The 16,185-nt window shown below is 38.2% G+C and overlaps 1 protein-coding gene and 1 long non-coding RNA gene across 2 annotated transcripts; one reads left to right on the plus strand and one right to left on the minus strand.

The window, feature by feature from the left end:
* Positions 1–1,876: 1,876 nt before the first annotated feature.
* Positions 1,877–2,700, plus strand: LOC134680413 (uncharacterized). The gene is made up of 2 exons (XR_010100451.1): positions 1,877–2,372; positions 2,502–2,700. It is a non-coding gene; the product is annotated as an uncharacterized LOC134680413 (long non-coding RNA).
* A 2,182-nt stretch (positions 2,701–4,882) lies between these two features.
* LOC134680381 (ornithine aminotransferase, mitochondrial) lies at positions 4,883–13,991 on the minus strand. The gene is made up of 9 exons (XM_063539506.1): positions 13,854–13,991; positions 10,342–10,480; positions 9,793–9,961; positions 9,143–9,283; positions 8,505–8,664; positions 7,940–8,067; positions 5,824–5,901; positions 5,428–5,566; positions 4,883–5,060 (listed from the first exon to the last, which is right to left on the minus strand). Exons 1-9 carry the CDS (start codon positions 13,948–13,950, stop codon positions 4,894–4,896), a joined length of 1,218 nt encoding a protein of 405 aa, XP_063395576.1. The 5' UTR covers positions 13,951–13,991; the 3' UTR covers positions 4,883–4,893.
* Between the last annotated feature and the right edge of the window lie 2,194 nt (positions 13,992–16,185).

Consider the following 16,185-nt stretch of genomic DNA (forward strand, 5'->3'; position numbering starts at 1 on the left):
AAATTTGATGCAACACATTGTGGCTGGACATTAAGAGATGAAATGTATAAGATCAAATGGTTTGAAGGACACATAACGCCTTTGCGAGTCGAAGAAATAACAATAAGATAATCACTTAATATATGTGAGGTTATCTTGTGTATTTTTATTTATTTATATTTATTGAGAAGTTCAACAGCGTTTACATTAAATAATATACAAAAAAAACATGAGAACTTATAGCATAGCCAATAACAGAACTTCCTGTAATTTATACATAATAAAAAATCATCTGTGGGTAGACTTGTAACTTGTGCTGTACAAGAATCGTAAATATAAATTAATTTGTAAGTCTTTAAGGTACAAGGAAAAAGAGAAAAAATTAATAATAACTGTAAACTGGAAAAAAAATCCTAAAATAGTAGGTATAGCTCTAAATTTGCGTAAACAACAAATAAAAATACAGTACCTACATAAACGAGCGAATCTATTAGTTTGTATGCATTTATTGGAATTTATGTGTTCGTGTGTGTGTGTGTGTGTGTGTGTGTGTGTGTGTGTGTGTGTGTATGTGTGTAAGTGGGTGTGATAGTGCGTGACTACCAGGAATTATAGGTACGTGCGATTCTACTCAGAATTTAATAGAATAGAATTTTGGCCATAATTGGTACGATGACAGGGAATATGGAATAGTGTGGTGTGACGAGTTCGGCGCGTGGGAGCGCGGAGCCCTAACTGTGACAGCAATCCAACGCAGTCTAGATGCCCGTTGAGAACATCGTGGAGGAACATTTTACCATTTATTTAAATTTTGGAAGGATCACGTGCAGTTTTTCCTCTTATATTACAAGTGTTCGATTGAAAACTAAGCTTTGGTGTATACCTGGATCACCTGCACGTACAAGAAGGCGTTTCATATACGCCCGCCCATCAGATAGGTACACAAAGTCATGATGCGTATGGAATACAGCATGTGTGGTCCTATTCTAGCTGTCACGTGGTATCACAAATTTGGTCGGACTGCAAAAACTGCCAGGCTACGGTGAGGCCGACCAAGACATACGTCAACAGGTTTATTTTAGGTATTATAATCCGTTTGTTTCATTCTATTTTTCGATGAGGTAAATTGTAGCTCTCACGTGGTACCACAAAATTGGTCGGACACAGGAACCTGCCAACACAGGATTTGGCCAACCACTTTTGTTATTACTGTCCTCAAAGGCAGCTATCGTACCATACAAGTTTCACACGATTTTTCGATAAAAATTTTTTGATGATTTTTTTATATATTTGGTCGGACCGCAAAAACTGCCAGGTTAAGGTGAGGCCGACCAAGACATACGTCAACAGGCTTATTTTAGCTATTATAATCCGTTTGTTTCATTCTATTTTTCGATGAGGTAAATTGTAGCTCTCACGTGGTACCACAAAATTGGTCGGACAGAGGAACCTGCCAACACAGGATTTGGCCGACCACTTTTTTTTTACTGTCCTCAAAGGCAGCTATCGTACCATATAAGTTTCATACGATTTTTCGATAAAAAAAATTTGATGATTTTTTTATAAATTTGGTCGGACTGCAAAAACTGCCAGGTTAAGGTGAGGCCGACCAAGACATACGTCAACAGGCTTATTTTAGCTATTATAATCCGTTTGTTTCATTCTATTTTTCGATGAGGTAAATTGTAGCTCTTACGTGGTACCACAAAATTGGTCGGACACAGGAACCTGCCAACACAGGATTTGGCCGACCACTTTTTTTTTACTGTTCTCAAAGGCAGCTATCGTACCATACAAGTTTCATACGATTTTTCGATAAAAAATTTTTGATGATTTTTTTATAAATCTGGTCGGACTGCAAAAACTGCCAGGTTAAGGTGAGGCCGACCAAGACATACGTCGACAGGCTTATTTTAGCTATTATAATCCGTTTGTTTCATTCTATTTTTCGATGAGGTAAATTGTAGCTCTCACGTGACCCAATAAATCTGGTCGGACTGCAAAAACTGCCAGGCTAAGGTGAGGCCGACCACTTTTTTTTTACTGTCCTCAAGGTCAGGTATCCTACCATACAAGTTTCATTCTATTTTTCGATGAGGTTTTTTTTGATGAATTTTTGTCCAACGTTTTTGCCATTTGTACAAAATCTGCCAGGTTAAGCCTAGGCCGACCAAGTGCGTTGGAATCTACTAAATGTCAGGTACCTCTACAGGGTAGGTATATTCTATTTTTTGATGAGGTTTGTTTCATGCAGCCGGCTCCCGGACTATCAGCTCAACAAACGAAACAACAAATTCGTTGGTCTGATTGTTAGTTCAGCAGACCATAAAAGGAATGCGTTGGTGTTAAGGTGACCCTATATTAACGCTTAAGTATTGTTTTTTAATAGATAGGTAACAGTGGCGGCGCGTCCATAAAAGCCGATTCCCACCGGCTTGCCAGTTTTTGGACGTTTGAGCAGAGTTGTAAAGGAAATATGTAAGGCTTGCCTATGGATATGTTTGACGCGCCGCCACTGATAGGTAATATAACGGCAACTTAACTTGTTGCATTTTCTAAGTATTGTCACAAGTAATTTACTGAAAATATTGTACTTATTTTTCCTAATCAAGAGTTGCGCACAACGATTTAATATTTCTTCTACTCACTATTTTTGTAAATAATTATTTTATGTATAACAATCACTTCTATATACACCTTATAAATAAAAATGTACAAATGCTTACTGGTTTAATTTCCTCAATGAGTAGGTATTATTTTATTACGTGTCGTCATAACAGAAACTTTTCTATATTATATAAAGCCGCAACCCGATGATTAATTGACATGATTGTTCTCCCGGAAGGAGGTTCGTGGGGTATTTGACTTTGGTACGGTCGTATAGAGGGCGGTCTGGTGACCTCCAGAAAAATCCGACTTTTGGTCTACCGTCTTTCGTCATAAAAATGTTGAACGGCCCGGCCAAACGGTGGGAGGTAGGTGGAGGGTGCTCGACCAAATGTCATAGAGGGACCCTGGCAGTTTTTGAAGCAACCATTTTTTTTTCAAAATGGCCGACTTTTTTTTTTTAATTTTTTCAAGTTTGTCCTAGCGCGCTGAAATTTTGGTCACGGAATCTCGGAGTCCCCTAGATTCCTACGAAAAAAAAATTTTTGGAAAAATGCTCTAATTGTTGGAAAACTGGCCACTTTTGTTTTGTATGGCAACTTTTAAACGGTGCCAGATAGGTGAGGGGTGCTCGACCAAATGTCATAGAGGGCCTCGAGGCAAAACAAACTGCATTAAAAAAAATTCAAAATGGCCGACTTTTTTTTTTTAATTTTTTCAAGTTGGTCCGAGCGCGCTGAGATTTGGCATGGCGAGAGATAGAGGCCTCTAGATACCTACGAATAAAAAAATTTTTGGAAAAAATCCAAGATGGCGGAAATAATGAGCATTTTAATTTTGTATGGAAACTTTTAAACGGTGCGAGATGGGTGGGGGGTGCTCGACCAAATGTCATAGAGGGCCCCGAGACAAAACAAACTGCATTTAAAATTTTTCAAAATGGTTGACTTTTTTTTTTTTTTTTTTCAAGTTGGTCCGAGCGCGCTGAGATTTGGCACGCGGCAAGCTTGCGGGCCCAAGATTACCATGTGAAAAAAAATTTTTGGAAAAGTCCAAAATGGCGGCGGACACGGGCCAAATTCAAATTTCCAAGTAGGTTAAGCGAGCCCGAAGGGCGAGCTTCAGGCTGGGAGGCCGAAGGCCGACCCGGCGGAGGGCCGTCAGGCCCGGAGCTTCACCCCGAATGTCCAAGCGTGCCCCACCCCCAGTAATTTTGGGCGAGGCCGAAGGCCGAGCTGCGGGAATGACGAACAAAGCAAAATCCTATACAAAAAGTGTGTTTAGCGAGCCCGAAGGGCGAGCTTCAGGCCGGGAGGCCGAAGGCAGACCCCGGCGGAGGGCCGAAGGCCCGGAGCCTCCACCCCGACTCCCAAAACGCGAGGCCGAAGGCCGAGCTGCGTGAATGCAGTTCCTGCAAGCGGTCTACAAAGTCAACTGTCTTGATAAGCGAAGCCGGCGGGCCGAAGGCCCGACGGCGGAGCGTCGAGGCTCGCGAAGGCCGAAGGCCGAGCTCCGCGTAGGGCCGAAGGCCCGAAGCGTCACACGAGAGGGGGAAGTTGGAGCTTAAACACGACCCAATAGGAAAAGTGTCTTAGACAAGCGAAACGGCGGGCCGAAGGCCGAAGGCCGTAGGCCCGACGTGAGCTTGTCAAGACACTTTTACTATTGGGTCGTGTTTAAGCTCCAACTTCCCGCTTACGCCCCAAAGCAAAACCAACCTTCCAAGTGTTTTAATAAGCGAAGCGGCGGGCCGAAGGCCCGACGCTGAGCTTCGAAACCCAGCGAAGGCCGAAGGCCGAGCTCCGCGTAGGGCCGAAGGCCCGGAGCGTCCCTTTCGATTTCCCAAGCACGCGAGGCCGAAGGCCGAGCTGCGGGAATGAAGTGCTCGCACGCGGATCTTTTCGTCTTAGCAAAAGTAGAAATTCATTTAATTTTCCCTTTGGAAAACAAACTACTACACAATTACAACAGCAACAACAACATTAACAACAACAACACATCAACAACAGCACCAACAGCAAACAACACGCGTACCGCGGGGCCCTCGGGCCCCGCGCACAGGGCAAAATCTAGTTTACTATATTATTATCATAGCTATGGGGTCCAACATCAGTGTGTCTTTCTACCACAGTAATTCAATACGACTGTGGTCTATTTTACACGCTACACATAAAACCCAGGTTCAATAAAATGTAGAATACCTTTTTTTCACCATTTTCATGAGCTCACAGTGTTCACAAACTCGTTCAATTAAAACCTGTTACTGTAAATGGGTTAAATAAAAGTTAACCTGATATAATTTAAACTTTAATTGCTAAAGGATAGGAAAACATCGCGCATGATCTTGCAAGCGTCACGCAGTTGCTGCTCCATGATGGTCAGCGGCGGCGCCAGGCGGATCACTTGTCCGTGTGTGGTTTTGGTCAGCAAACCGGCATCACGCAATCGTAAAACGACGTCGTACGCGGGAATACCTGAAAAAATAACGCATTCAAACTTCACTGAAAAAAAAAACTTAAGTAATTATTATGAAATGCCGCCTTTTTACGCAGGAAACAAAACGGACGAAACCATAGACAATGATCGAGGGGTAGTCATTAATTTCATTATATTTAATTAAATATAGGAGGACGCAAAAATTCTAATTAAAGGACATGGACTCGCTGATCGCACTTGATCTGATTTAAAGAGTTTTGGATTGTCCCGTGTGGACGGCATTTAAGATCCGGGTATGACATGTCGCAGATGTATTTTTCTATCAAATATTGGCAAAGATTTTTTTTGAAAAGACCAGTCTGCTCTGGATGGACGTATTTTTGCCAAGACTTTTCAACAACTAACTGTCGTTAACGACGAGCGCGAACATGAGCCCTCGCCCTCGCACGGTGGTAACAGCGCTCTTAGGTATCTGCTCCAGCTCCGCGCGCAGCACGCTCTCCAGCCGCGCCGCGTTCTCGCACAGCTTCTCTTCCAGCAGCACCTGAAACACCGTTGTTTTGTTGTTAGAGTCAGGTAAAACTAATGTACGATTCCCATCGACCGGCTGCAGGTTTCTTACAGCCAATACAAACAGTGCATCCTTGAATCCCGAAAACTTTAACTAACCATAAGAACTGTTAACATAACATTACACCAGTGGCCTATTTTATAAAGCTACAAGTTACAATTTACAAGCGGAAGTCTCTTTCTAACCCTATGTGTTACACACACACACACAGGTGGTATCTATATGCATACCTTGATAGCTTCCGTAGCCACAGCGCACGCCAATGGGTTTCCTCCGTATGTGGAACCGTGTGTACCAGGAGTAATTACCTGAAATCGAGACGACAAGATCAATGAGTTACCTACTCTTTCACACTTGAGGTAATTTAAAATATCAGAGATCAATAAGCAAATTTCTCAAGTTAGGTCGTACAGTCAGCGTCAAAAGTAGCGAATCAAACTACGCAATGTCTCTCCTGAACTGAACCCAAAAGTTTAGAACACTGGAGCCTAATTGTAGGTCTTTGGTTTTATTTATTTATTTTTTTTATTTATTTATTGATATTTAGGACAACAACAGCCGTAAATAAAAGTTTTACATATAAATGCTTATATAACAGATGGCCAATAACAGTTATCCATTGATTACATTTTACTTAAAATAACGTAAGTAAATAGTATCTAGGTATTGCTTAACAATTAACATATTAAACATTTAAGAACTAAAAAAGACAGTGTGCTAGTCATACAAAATGCTCATCATTAATTAAATTATGAAGTTATGATAATATTTAGATATATAAATGTAAGTTTAGGTTCGTAAACGATTATCATGCAGTTGCATATTACATGTAAGTATATTTTGTGTTCATGAACTAACGTCATTAAAATACATACAGAATATTGTTCGTGTTTCATTTTTATTTAAGTGCATATGCTTCAATAAATCTGCATTCAATTAGTTTATTTATAATTTTAGTTGTAATATCTAGTTTTTAATTTTAGTTTATGACATTTACTTTAAGGTTTTATTTGTTTTATAAATATCTGCAGTTAATTCAGTGTGTGTCTCCGATGTTCAGGGTAAACAGACTGGTGAATAATTTCAATTTTAATTTTATTAATTTATTATTTTACATTACCAATACTTATCTCAACTTTTATCGGAGTATAACCGGGCCCAGTTTTATAAAGTTACAAGTTACAAGTTTACAGGCGTTTACTGGCAACACTTCCTCCGTTTTTTACAATTTGCGTTTTATAAAAGTACCGTGTTACAATTTTACAGGTTACAGGTACAAGTGCCTGTAGCTCAACCATAGACGAAAATATGGGAGATTAATAGTTTTAAACTCATAATCGAACAAGCGTTTTATAAAAATATTGTAAATTACAAGTGTAGATTGGTAAACTTGTAACAAAAACTGACATACGTCTTGAGTCCTGTAACAGCACAACAGCAGCTACTTGTAGTGTGTCTGATTCGCTCTTTTGCTCGTAATTCTTAAGTTTAATTAAAGTTATTCGTTTTCTGAGAGATTTTAAACTGTACTCTTTATTGTTAGGCACTAACGCCAAAGATTGCGTCAGGGCATGCATACTTTTCCATGCACTGACCTTATCAGTTTTTGTTAATGTATCTGAAATATATAGTAAATAGGAAATGAAGTGACAATATGTTTGATATTGATTTTATTGATGATTCGTTTTATTTTATCTACTAGGAAACGGAAAGGGATTGGTGCCGATATTTGTCGTTGATTTATTAGCATTCGTCTCTTTATTTAAGTATAGTGCATTCACATTATGGTAAAGTGTACTATTCATAATTTTCGATACACAGCGTACTTATCTTTGAGCCACTACCGAAACGATACATTGTAATGTGAAACAGTACTTATTTACTTATTAGGTAAATATTTCATTAAATCTAACTTAATCTGAATCTGAAAACGGCCCGAAAAGTATATCCTTGGCATCAAACACCGCTCTCAACCACTCGATTTCTCCTTCATTTCTGGCCATTTTTCCAATACTTAACAGCAAACAATAACGCAGCATTTAGTAGAGCACAGAGTATCTATGAATTCTATGACAGACATTTTTTTTAAATAGTGATGTCCTTCGCACCTGTAAATTTCACATGTAATCGAGATTGACCGTGGTGCTTTACAACTGTAATTATCTATGTGTATTTATAAAACACCTGTAGCCGTACACAGTGTATTACAGGTGCCTGTAGCCTGTACTCTTGTAACCTGTAACTTGTAACTTTATAAAACTGGGCCCTGTACGTTCTTTTTTCACACCCCTCTGGATCTACATTGCCACCACCGGCACCTCACGGCCCTCGCGTCTTGTTACTCACGTCCATGACGCGACTGTCGGTGAGCACCGCGGAGACGGGCAGCGCGCCGCCGCTCAGCGCCTTGCCGAGGATCACGATGTCCGGCCTCACGTTCTCGTGGTGCACCGCCAGGAGCTTGCCCGTGCGACCTGCAACGTACATTTCATCCTATCAATACTTATGGCACACAAACCATAAATTATTGACACGTCGAGATCACTTTCGAAAGTTGCGGAAAGGTAGTTGGCATACAGTATACGTGTCACGCACATACGGGTCTGATATTTAGGTACGGGTTAAGTACGAAAACCAACCCCACAACCATGGAATGGGAAGCTCCCCCCAGTAGCTCAGGTTGCAACTCATTCCAAATTAATATACACGGTCTAAGGAGAAAAAAGCATGATGCCCGCTAACTTTTGATGAAAAAAGGATTTATGTTTAGGAACTGAAGAAGTGAAGATAAGCTAGTTTCTTCGACAAGAGATGTTGCCACTTCGACAAGTTGCCATGCCAAATGCAACGCCTAATAGCTATCACTGATATCGGCGTGTTTACAAGTTGTCGTCTATGATTCTGAACTCACCTAATCCCGTCTGGACCTCATCAGAAATCCACAGCACGTTGTGCTTGGTGCAGAGCTCGCGCACCTTCCTGAGATATCCATCGTCGGGAATGACCACACCCGCTTCTCCTTGGATCGGTTCTACCATGAACGCGGCCACGTTCGGGTCTTGTAGCGCTTTCTGGAAAGGTAGAGGTAGCTGGATTTAGAAAGATTACTTTAACAAATCTTATTAATTCGTATCAAAACCACTTAATCCACCTAAATAACGCCGCAAAAGCAGCCGCCAATATTTCTTCCAGCAACTATTTAGCAAGAAAGTATTTAGAAGTTATAATGTACCTAGGTAAATTTTTAAGAAGTCACTTATTTGTAAAAGTCAATACAATTGTAAATGTTACAATGTACTTATGTAAATTGTACCATAGTGGTTAATATTCTAGGCCTCAACCATAATAGCCGTAACATATAATAATATATGATATATGATATGAGTGAATGTATAACGATTTATTTAAAAAAGAATATAACCTATCCTTCCGACAATATGGCACCATAATCACATGGCGACCCTACCAAATTCTTAATAAGTTTGCTTAAAAGATAAAGTTTAAATTTTTTTCGTCCCAGATTACTCTTTTTCCCTTCTTTCTTATTACCTCAAGAGCTGGGATGTCGTTGTAGGGGATAAGCTCGAAGCCCGGCATGTAGGGTCCGAAGCCATTGTAGCAGTCGGGGTCTGAAGATGCCGAGACAGCCGACATTGTGCGACCCCAGAAGTTGCCCTCTGCGAAGATTATCTGGAAATTAAAACTTTTTTAGAGTCATTCGATATAATTGCTTAACAGTAATTTAAAGTTTCAGTTTTCAATGCCTGATATAAAAGTGTGATGTACAAATACGTTTGGAGTATTTGTATTCATCGAGAATTCGGTAACGACATGAATGAAAGACATAGCAATGGAAGTAGGTTGTGGCACGTCGTGGGCTCGCGGATCAAAACAACAAGCATAAAGGGTAAAGGGTGCAGGCCGGAAGCTCGAAATGTCAAGCTTTCTATGCTAATGGCTTTGTGTGGCTGTCGCCATTTTATACGCATTGTAAGCCGCAATCTTTTCATAATTACTTTATTAAATGCCACGCCAACTTGTAATTATTTATGTTGACTTAAACAATATACTTTGCAATATTTACAAGTTTACGTGCGTCACTTTTATGCATGCATATCGCAGCAAAAGACAGCTCGTCTGAGTTACTGGGAAATGCACAAAATAAAGGGAGCGCTAAAATGATGAGACAGTCTAGGTACCTTAGCCTGCTTAGGCGGGATCTTCTTAACATCATAGCCCCACTTGCGGGCGATCTTGCAGGCACTCTCGCCGCCCTCGACGCCGGTGTTCATGGGCAGCAGGCGCTCGTAGCCCAGCAGACCAGTCATAAACTTCTCGTACTCTCCAAGCTTGTCGGAGTAGAAAGCTCTGGAAAATATGGCACACAATTTTGAGTCACTTGTATAACAATAACAATATAATAGAATATACTTATTGAAGTGAACAATGAATAATAGTCATGCTACTTAAGAATATATAATTTTATATCACATGCATATAATAGTGCCCGAATGCATTGACTTGATACTTCCGCGGAGTTCTCTCTAATGCTAAAAAATAACTAGCCAAAACATGACGCGACAGTTAATAGGGAAAGAGCAGTAAAATAAAAATTTGAGCTTTGAACACCTGCTTTTATATTTACGGAGCAGCAGAAACCGAAACCACGGGGGCAACGGACAAATTTTCCATACAGCTAGGCTTGGCGGTTGGTGGCTAACCTAGCCAAGGCCAATGTTCGTAAGTACCTGGAGACAAGTGTCAGCTGGCTGGCCTGTTTTTTGAGGGCCTCGATGATGCGTGGGTGGCAGTGTCCCTGGTTCACTGCCGAGTACGCGCTCAGGAAGTCGTAGTACTTCTTGCCTTCCACGTCCCACACGAATACACCTAGAAGATAGATGCTGGATTGTTGGAGTGTTAGAGTCAGACCATAAAAAGTCTGCAGCGGATTTGATAGCCCACGCAGTGCAAGTGTCAGTTATACGTCATAATGTCATAGAAGTTTGACGTTCAAAATAACACTTTCACTGCGTGGGCTATCAGATCCGCTGCAGACTATTCTTGGTCTGACTTTATATGCTTATAATACAAAATTGTTGGAAGTTGTTCAAATACTAAATTTATAACCTAACTTTATCCGGCTCGAAGGACCAGCCCTGGTGTTATGTGATAATCAGTGTAATCAAAGTTATATTTTAAGGCAAGGGTCCGCAAAACGAACACATACCGAGTACGATATTAATTTGTATACTAATCACTATTTTAAAAATAATACTTGACATGATATCTTTGCGTGCACAGACTCTAATTACCTAATTAAGCAGAGATGTGACTTATTTGAAATACTTGTATTTAAAATGCAAATACAAAATGCAAAATACCTATTTTGTATTTTGTATTTAAATATCTTTTGAAGAAAACTATTTCGTATTTTATTTGAAATAGTTTTTGGGACCTATTTTCTATTTTCAAAATACAAAATACTTTATAGTAGGTAGGTAATGTACGTAGGAGTTACAATCTCTTCTGATGTTACAATCCTGGCAACACTCTCATTCTTTTAACATGGAACTGTTGAATCTGTTTAGTAACGTCGCACATGACCACAAGCGTAGCGAGTGGTTAAAAAAGTGGAATCTTGAGTGTTGCGAGGGTTTCAAGGCACGAGAGGAGAACAAACTTGTCTGCTCTGGTGAAACACAAACGAGACGTTTTCATCACACTAACTAGAGGCATTATACTAGCTGTAAAACATTACAAATTAATGCTTTAAAAGTTGGCCGTTAAAAACCATCTTCCATACCTACATCCTACCGGTTAATATGAGCAAACAACTAGAAAATTTCACTTTAGATAGAGGATTGATTTCAAAGAATAAAGAGAGTCTTTTCAACTCGGAAATTCCGAGTAATACTTTTTAATTCAGACTAGGTACTCACTACTCAGAGTACCTTTTATCGCAAAGTATTTGTATTTTTAAAAAGTATTTTGAAAATACCTATTTCGTATTTTGTATTTAAATACAAATTCAAAAACTATTTTGTATTTTGCATTTAAAATAGTATTATCAAGGAAGTATTTGTATTTAAATACTTTTTATAAAGTATTTTTCACATCTCTGTAATTAAGTAATATCACAGATCATAAAAAACCACGAAAAATGACATCACGAATCACGAGTAAGTACCTAAGTACATATACGTAATCCCATTTTTTAGCTAGAGCAAGCAAATATAATAATTATTTTAATTGCTTTAATCTTGACGATTGTCAATAGCCAGTTATTACACTGCAGCAAATACTTGAGATAAGGGAATCAGCGTTAATACTTGAGAGATTAGCTACACGCGCGAGATGTCTGTTCAAATAATGCAGAGATTGCGGCAAGTAACAAATACCTATGGGTACCGGGACCAGGGTTGAGGGCACGCACACAACAACATATACCTAAATATATATCATAGTGTCCGACCGCAACATGAATTTTCTGCCGAACGCTCTTAAAACCGATACTTTGGCCAGACACTACCGCAAATAAGTACAGTTTCTGAACGGCCGAAAGGCTTGGCAGTTTTATGGCTGAAATCCATTGATATAGAAAAGTCAGTGCTGAAATCCAATCCGGCCGAAATATGATTTTTATGCCGAAATCGAAGTACTTTTGGTTACGATTTGTAATCAATCTCATTCATTGTGTATTTAATAGACTTTTAATGAAATTGTTCAGAATGGAAATTTCGACTAGCAAAATATAGCTAAGGGCTAAACTCTGCAACTGAACAATTGTGTCGTGTGTGTAGGTAGAGAGTGTATGTCAAAGAAGATAGGTAATTCTGGGTTAACTGTAGGTAACGGTAGGTAATCTTCAGATTACGTTTATTAAATTAGCACAACAATAGTATACCCTATAATGGACGTGGAACCAGTAATGGGACAAAAAAACATAATTCCTCTAAAATAAGTATCTAAAAGTAGTTTATAAACACTGGCTGTATATTATCATAAATAAGAGTCCTAGAGCTGTTTCAGTTTGAAGTTTCATTAAATTTGGTTGCTTTTTGAGAAATTGGCGTCAACCCAAAAGTTGTCGTGTCACTGAAAAAAAATACCACTACGAATTCTTAACAACTTCGCTAAGAGAGGTGAGTTAATCTATTAAATTTAAATTAATTAATACTTGATGAAAACTAGAATGTGTTTTGTTAATTGCATTTACCATGAGATAAGGTATAAAACACACTATGTTGTGACTCCACAGATGTAATAAAATAGTGGTATTTGGCCCAATCCCATTATAGGAGCTGTAAAACTGCGTACCTCCTATGATGAGACAATTGACAGAATGATGCTTGCCATGCCATAATTTCATGTTTAAACAATACAGAAGTAAAATGTAGTTACGAAATATGTCAATCAGGAAGTATTCTCGGACTTCGGATAAATTAATATCGTTTTTCCAAACTTTTATTTAACTTGCCCTGTTAGTTAGTGTGGGTCCAATCTTGGTAGCTGAATTTGAGCCACTTTTCGATTTCCGATTCAGTTGAAATTTTGTGTAAGTACGTAATTAAGTATGCAAATCGGATGATAATGCAATATTATGATAACCTGATCTGATGATGGAGACAGGAGGTGGCCATGGGAACTTTATCGCAATAAACCCTAACTAATTGTGTTTGGGTATAATATTAGAATTGTCTCAATGGATCTAATACAATAATAATTGGCTGTGGAAAGAAAAATACATTCAGCGATAAAAGCTTATACCAAAAATTTATTTTTTTGCCGTAATTTATTCCCCATTTCAATATTTTATACTGATAGAGCAATGTCCATTATAGGGGGCCCATTACTGGATCCACGTCCATTACCGGGGGCCCATTACTGGAGCTTTGGTGTCCATGACTGGAGAAAAAAAGCATTGTTTTAATTTGTTAAATATGTGGAAACTAATTGCAGTATCTTTGATACAACACGCCTAAAACATGAAAGACGGATAGGACTTTCATCTTTTAACACGCTAAGCGGTAGACCATTTACATGTATAAGGGAAATATCATAAATACTCCAAATTTCCTCTTAAATGTCCCATGACTGGTGCTGTTACTATAATAGAAAAAATCTTGGGCATTATGATTATATGAATAAATGGATTTTAATTTAAATCTGGACGCACAGGTCTGTACACAAGATATGGGAGAGATTGTCACAGGTTTTTTTTTTCTGTATAAAAAGTTAATTGTGGATGTTGTGCTCTTACCTTCACCACGGGTGAGCGCCACCGGCACGGGGGCGTAGTTCCTGCACCCATACTTGTCCTCCAGCGCGAAGATCTCTTTCGAAGACAGCTTGGCCATGGTGATCTGCTATAGAAATTTAAATCAGGCCAGCTTTTACAATTCGAGCTAGTTATAAAATATATATGATAAATTACTCATTAACATTTAGAGTCTTATCCCTTACACGGATTAATTTAAATAATATAGGTACTTAGGTAAGTCTCAGGTTGTTTAGGATCAAGACCGTTTTAATATTAAAATTTAAACAATAAGTACGCGACAGTAGTTAAGTACCGAATCTCGAACCTTCAGAATTAAATAAAATGTTAATTCGTCTACAGCTGGTAAAAAAAAAATTGGTGATATTATTTTAATACAAAACTCTTATCAGATTCGGACATATTAACAAGCATCTATCTTGGGAATAGTTCTAGGTAAAGCTTCTCGTTATAAACTTAAAAAAGTTAATGACCCAACCTGTTTTAATATATTTATTTAATATCAAGCTACAAAGACAAAGTCTCGAAGTTAACTGAACTAAGACGTCGTTGACACTGATTATAATATATAGCAAAACTGATGTGCGGTCAGACAGACTGATCAACACACGCTATTAATAGCCGTTTTATTTAAGAAACATAAACAAAGATAACACGATAGCTGCTATTGAATGTAGGTATCTGGAAGTAACCAGCTATGTTAATGCGTTTACTGGATTTCATCGCGCCTTATCAACTGTTGAATGACCCTTTACTTTCGTCAGTAGGATCATGTATACGCAGTATTCGCAATTAAATAGGATATTTTTGTTTTCAGCGTTGTCGCCGCTCTTTATTAGCCCCTGCTCGATAATGGTTGGAGTCCACTACCGCAGTTTTTGGAACTATTTACTTAGCTTGCCAAGCCTAGCAAAATTACTGAGCAGATATTTAAGAAAATAATATTATTATCTAGAAATTAACCCCCATTAGGTACATCCCAGATATATTATGTTGGTGATTGAACACAGATAGAGCACCAATAATTCAAGTGAAATTGGAGCTTCCAACCGGGTTTATTAACACTAGACACTACTTTTCATTTCGACTACCTATGAGGAACTACCTACACATGCATTAAAATTAGTGTCTTGTAAGGAACTTTTACGTAACAATTGAAACAAATTTTAATATATTTTGACCTGAATTGAAAGTGTTTTAAACCCGGTTCATCTCTACGTAGGTACGAAAACTGAACTTCCGAACAGAAGAAATGATTTGTTTTTTAATTAATTAAAATAATAAAATATTAAGAATAAGTAGGTACCTATATAATTAAGGTAGGTAGTACTTACAAGAGAGAATGTGCCTGTGTGGTAGGTACGTGAAAATGATGAATGTTTGCGCACGCGTGGCTTTTATACTCGCAATCCTTACAGATTAGAACAAGCGTTTAATGAAGTCGGCAAACATTCAATTAAACGGGACAAACAGAGGCATTGAACTAATAATTAACCCAGTTATTGATACAGGACATAAATAATTCCATTGACGGCGCCGCGGCGCGGCGATACCTACGTACTTTCCATTTAATTGATTAGGAAAATTACAAAAGGTTAATAACTACCAAGAGTGGGATTTTGACTATTTAAAACATTTTAGCATAACGGGTATTTAATCGTTACGAACTACATATGTAGTTGTTGACTCGTAGAAGTCGTAGGTAATCACAAGTGATCACAAGACCACACTTCCGAAACAAAGAGGTACCTAACCGTGATTAAGAATTAATTATGTAGAGGAAGCTGTTCTACCTCGGACAGTTTTTTCTTTTGTGAATTTTAGAAAAAAAAAACTAAAGGCTGCAGAATTATTGTTTATCCGAATACTATAAGATACATTAATAAACTATCTAATACGGTATAAATTGAAAGATTAGTTTATTTATATACTAGTTTATTTATATATCATCATAAAAAAAAAGGGAAAAATGTCCAAGGAACAACACTCCTGATGTACCGTGGTCATTTCCCGTTGTACCTCGGACATGATAATTTTAATTAATAAATTTATAATATAATCATAGAAATAATATGTATATATGAAATCACAGATATTTTTAGCATATTTACGCCATTGAATAGATTTTTCTAGTACAATTTCCATAGAAAAATATACTTTGCAATGGTCATTTTTTATTTTTGCCTAAAACATTTTAGGCATTATTTCTAAGATCGATTGCTTGGTAACTTATAACGCAGATAACTAATAATTAGAAATACGGCAAATATGAAACATTAAGTTTAAAAAATATATTTACAGTAGTAGCAAGTAC

This window comes from Cydia fagiglandana, chromosome 3 (genome assembly GCF_963556715.1).
Source record: "Cydia fagiglandana chromosome 3, ilCydFagi1.1, whole genome shotgun sequence".
In the NCBI taxonomy this organism is placed as follows: Eukaryota; Metazoa; Arthropoda; class Insecta; order Lepidoptera; family Tortricidae; genus Cydia; species Cydia fagiglandana.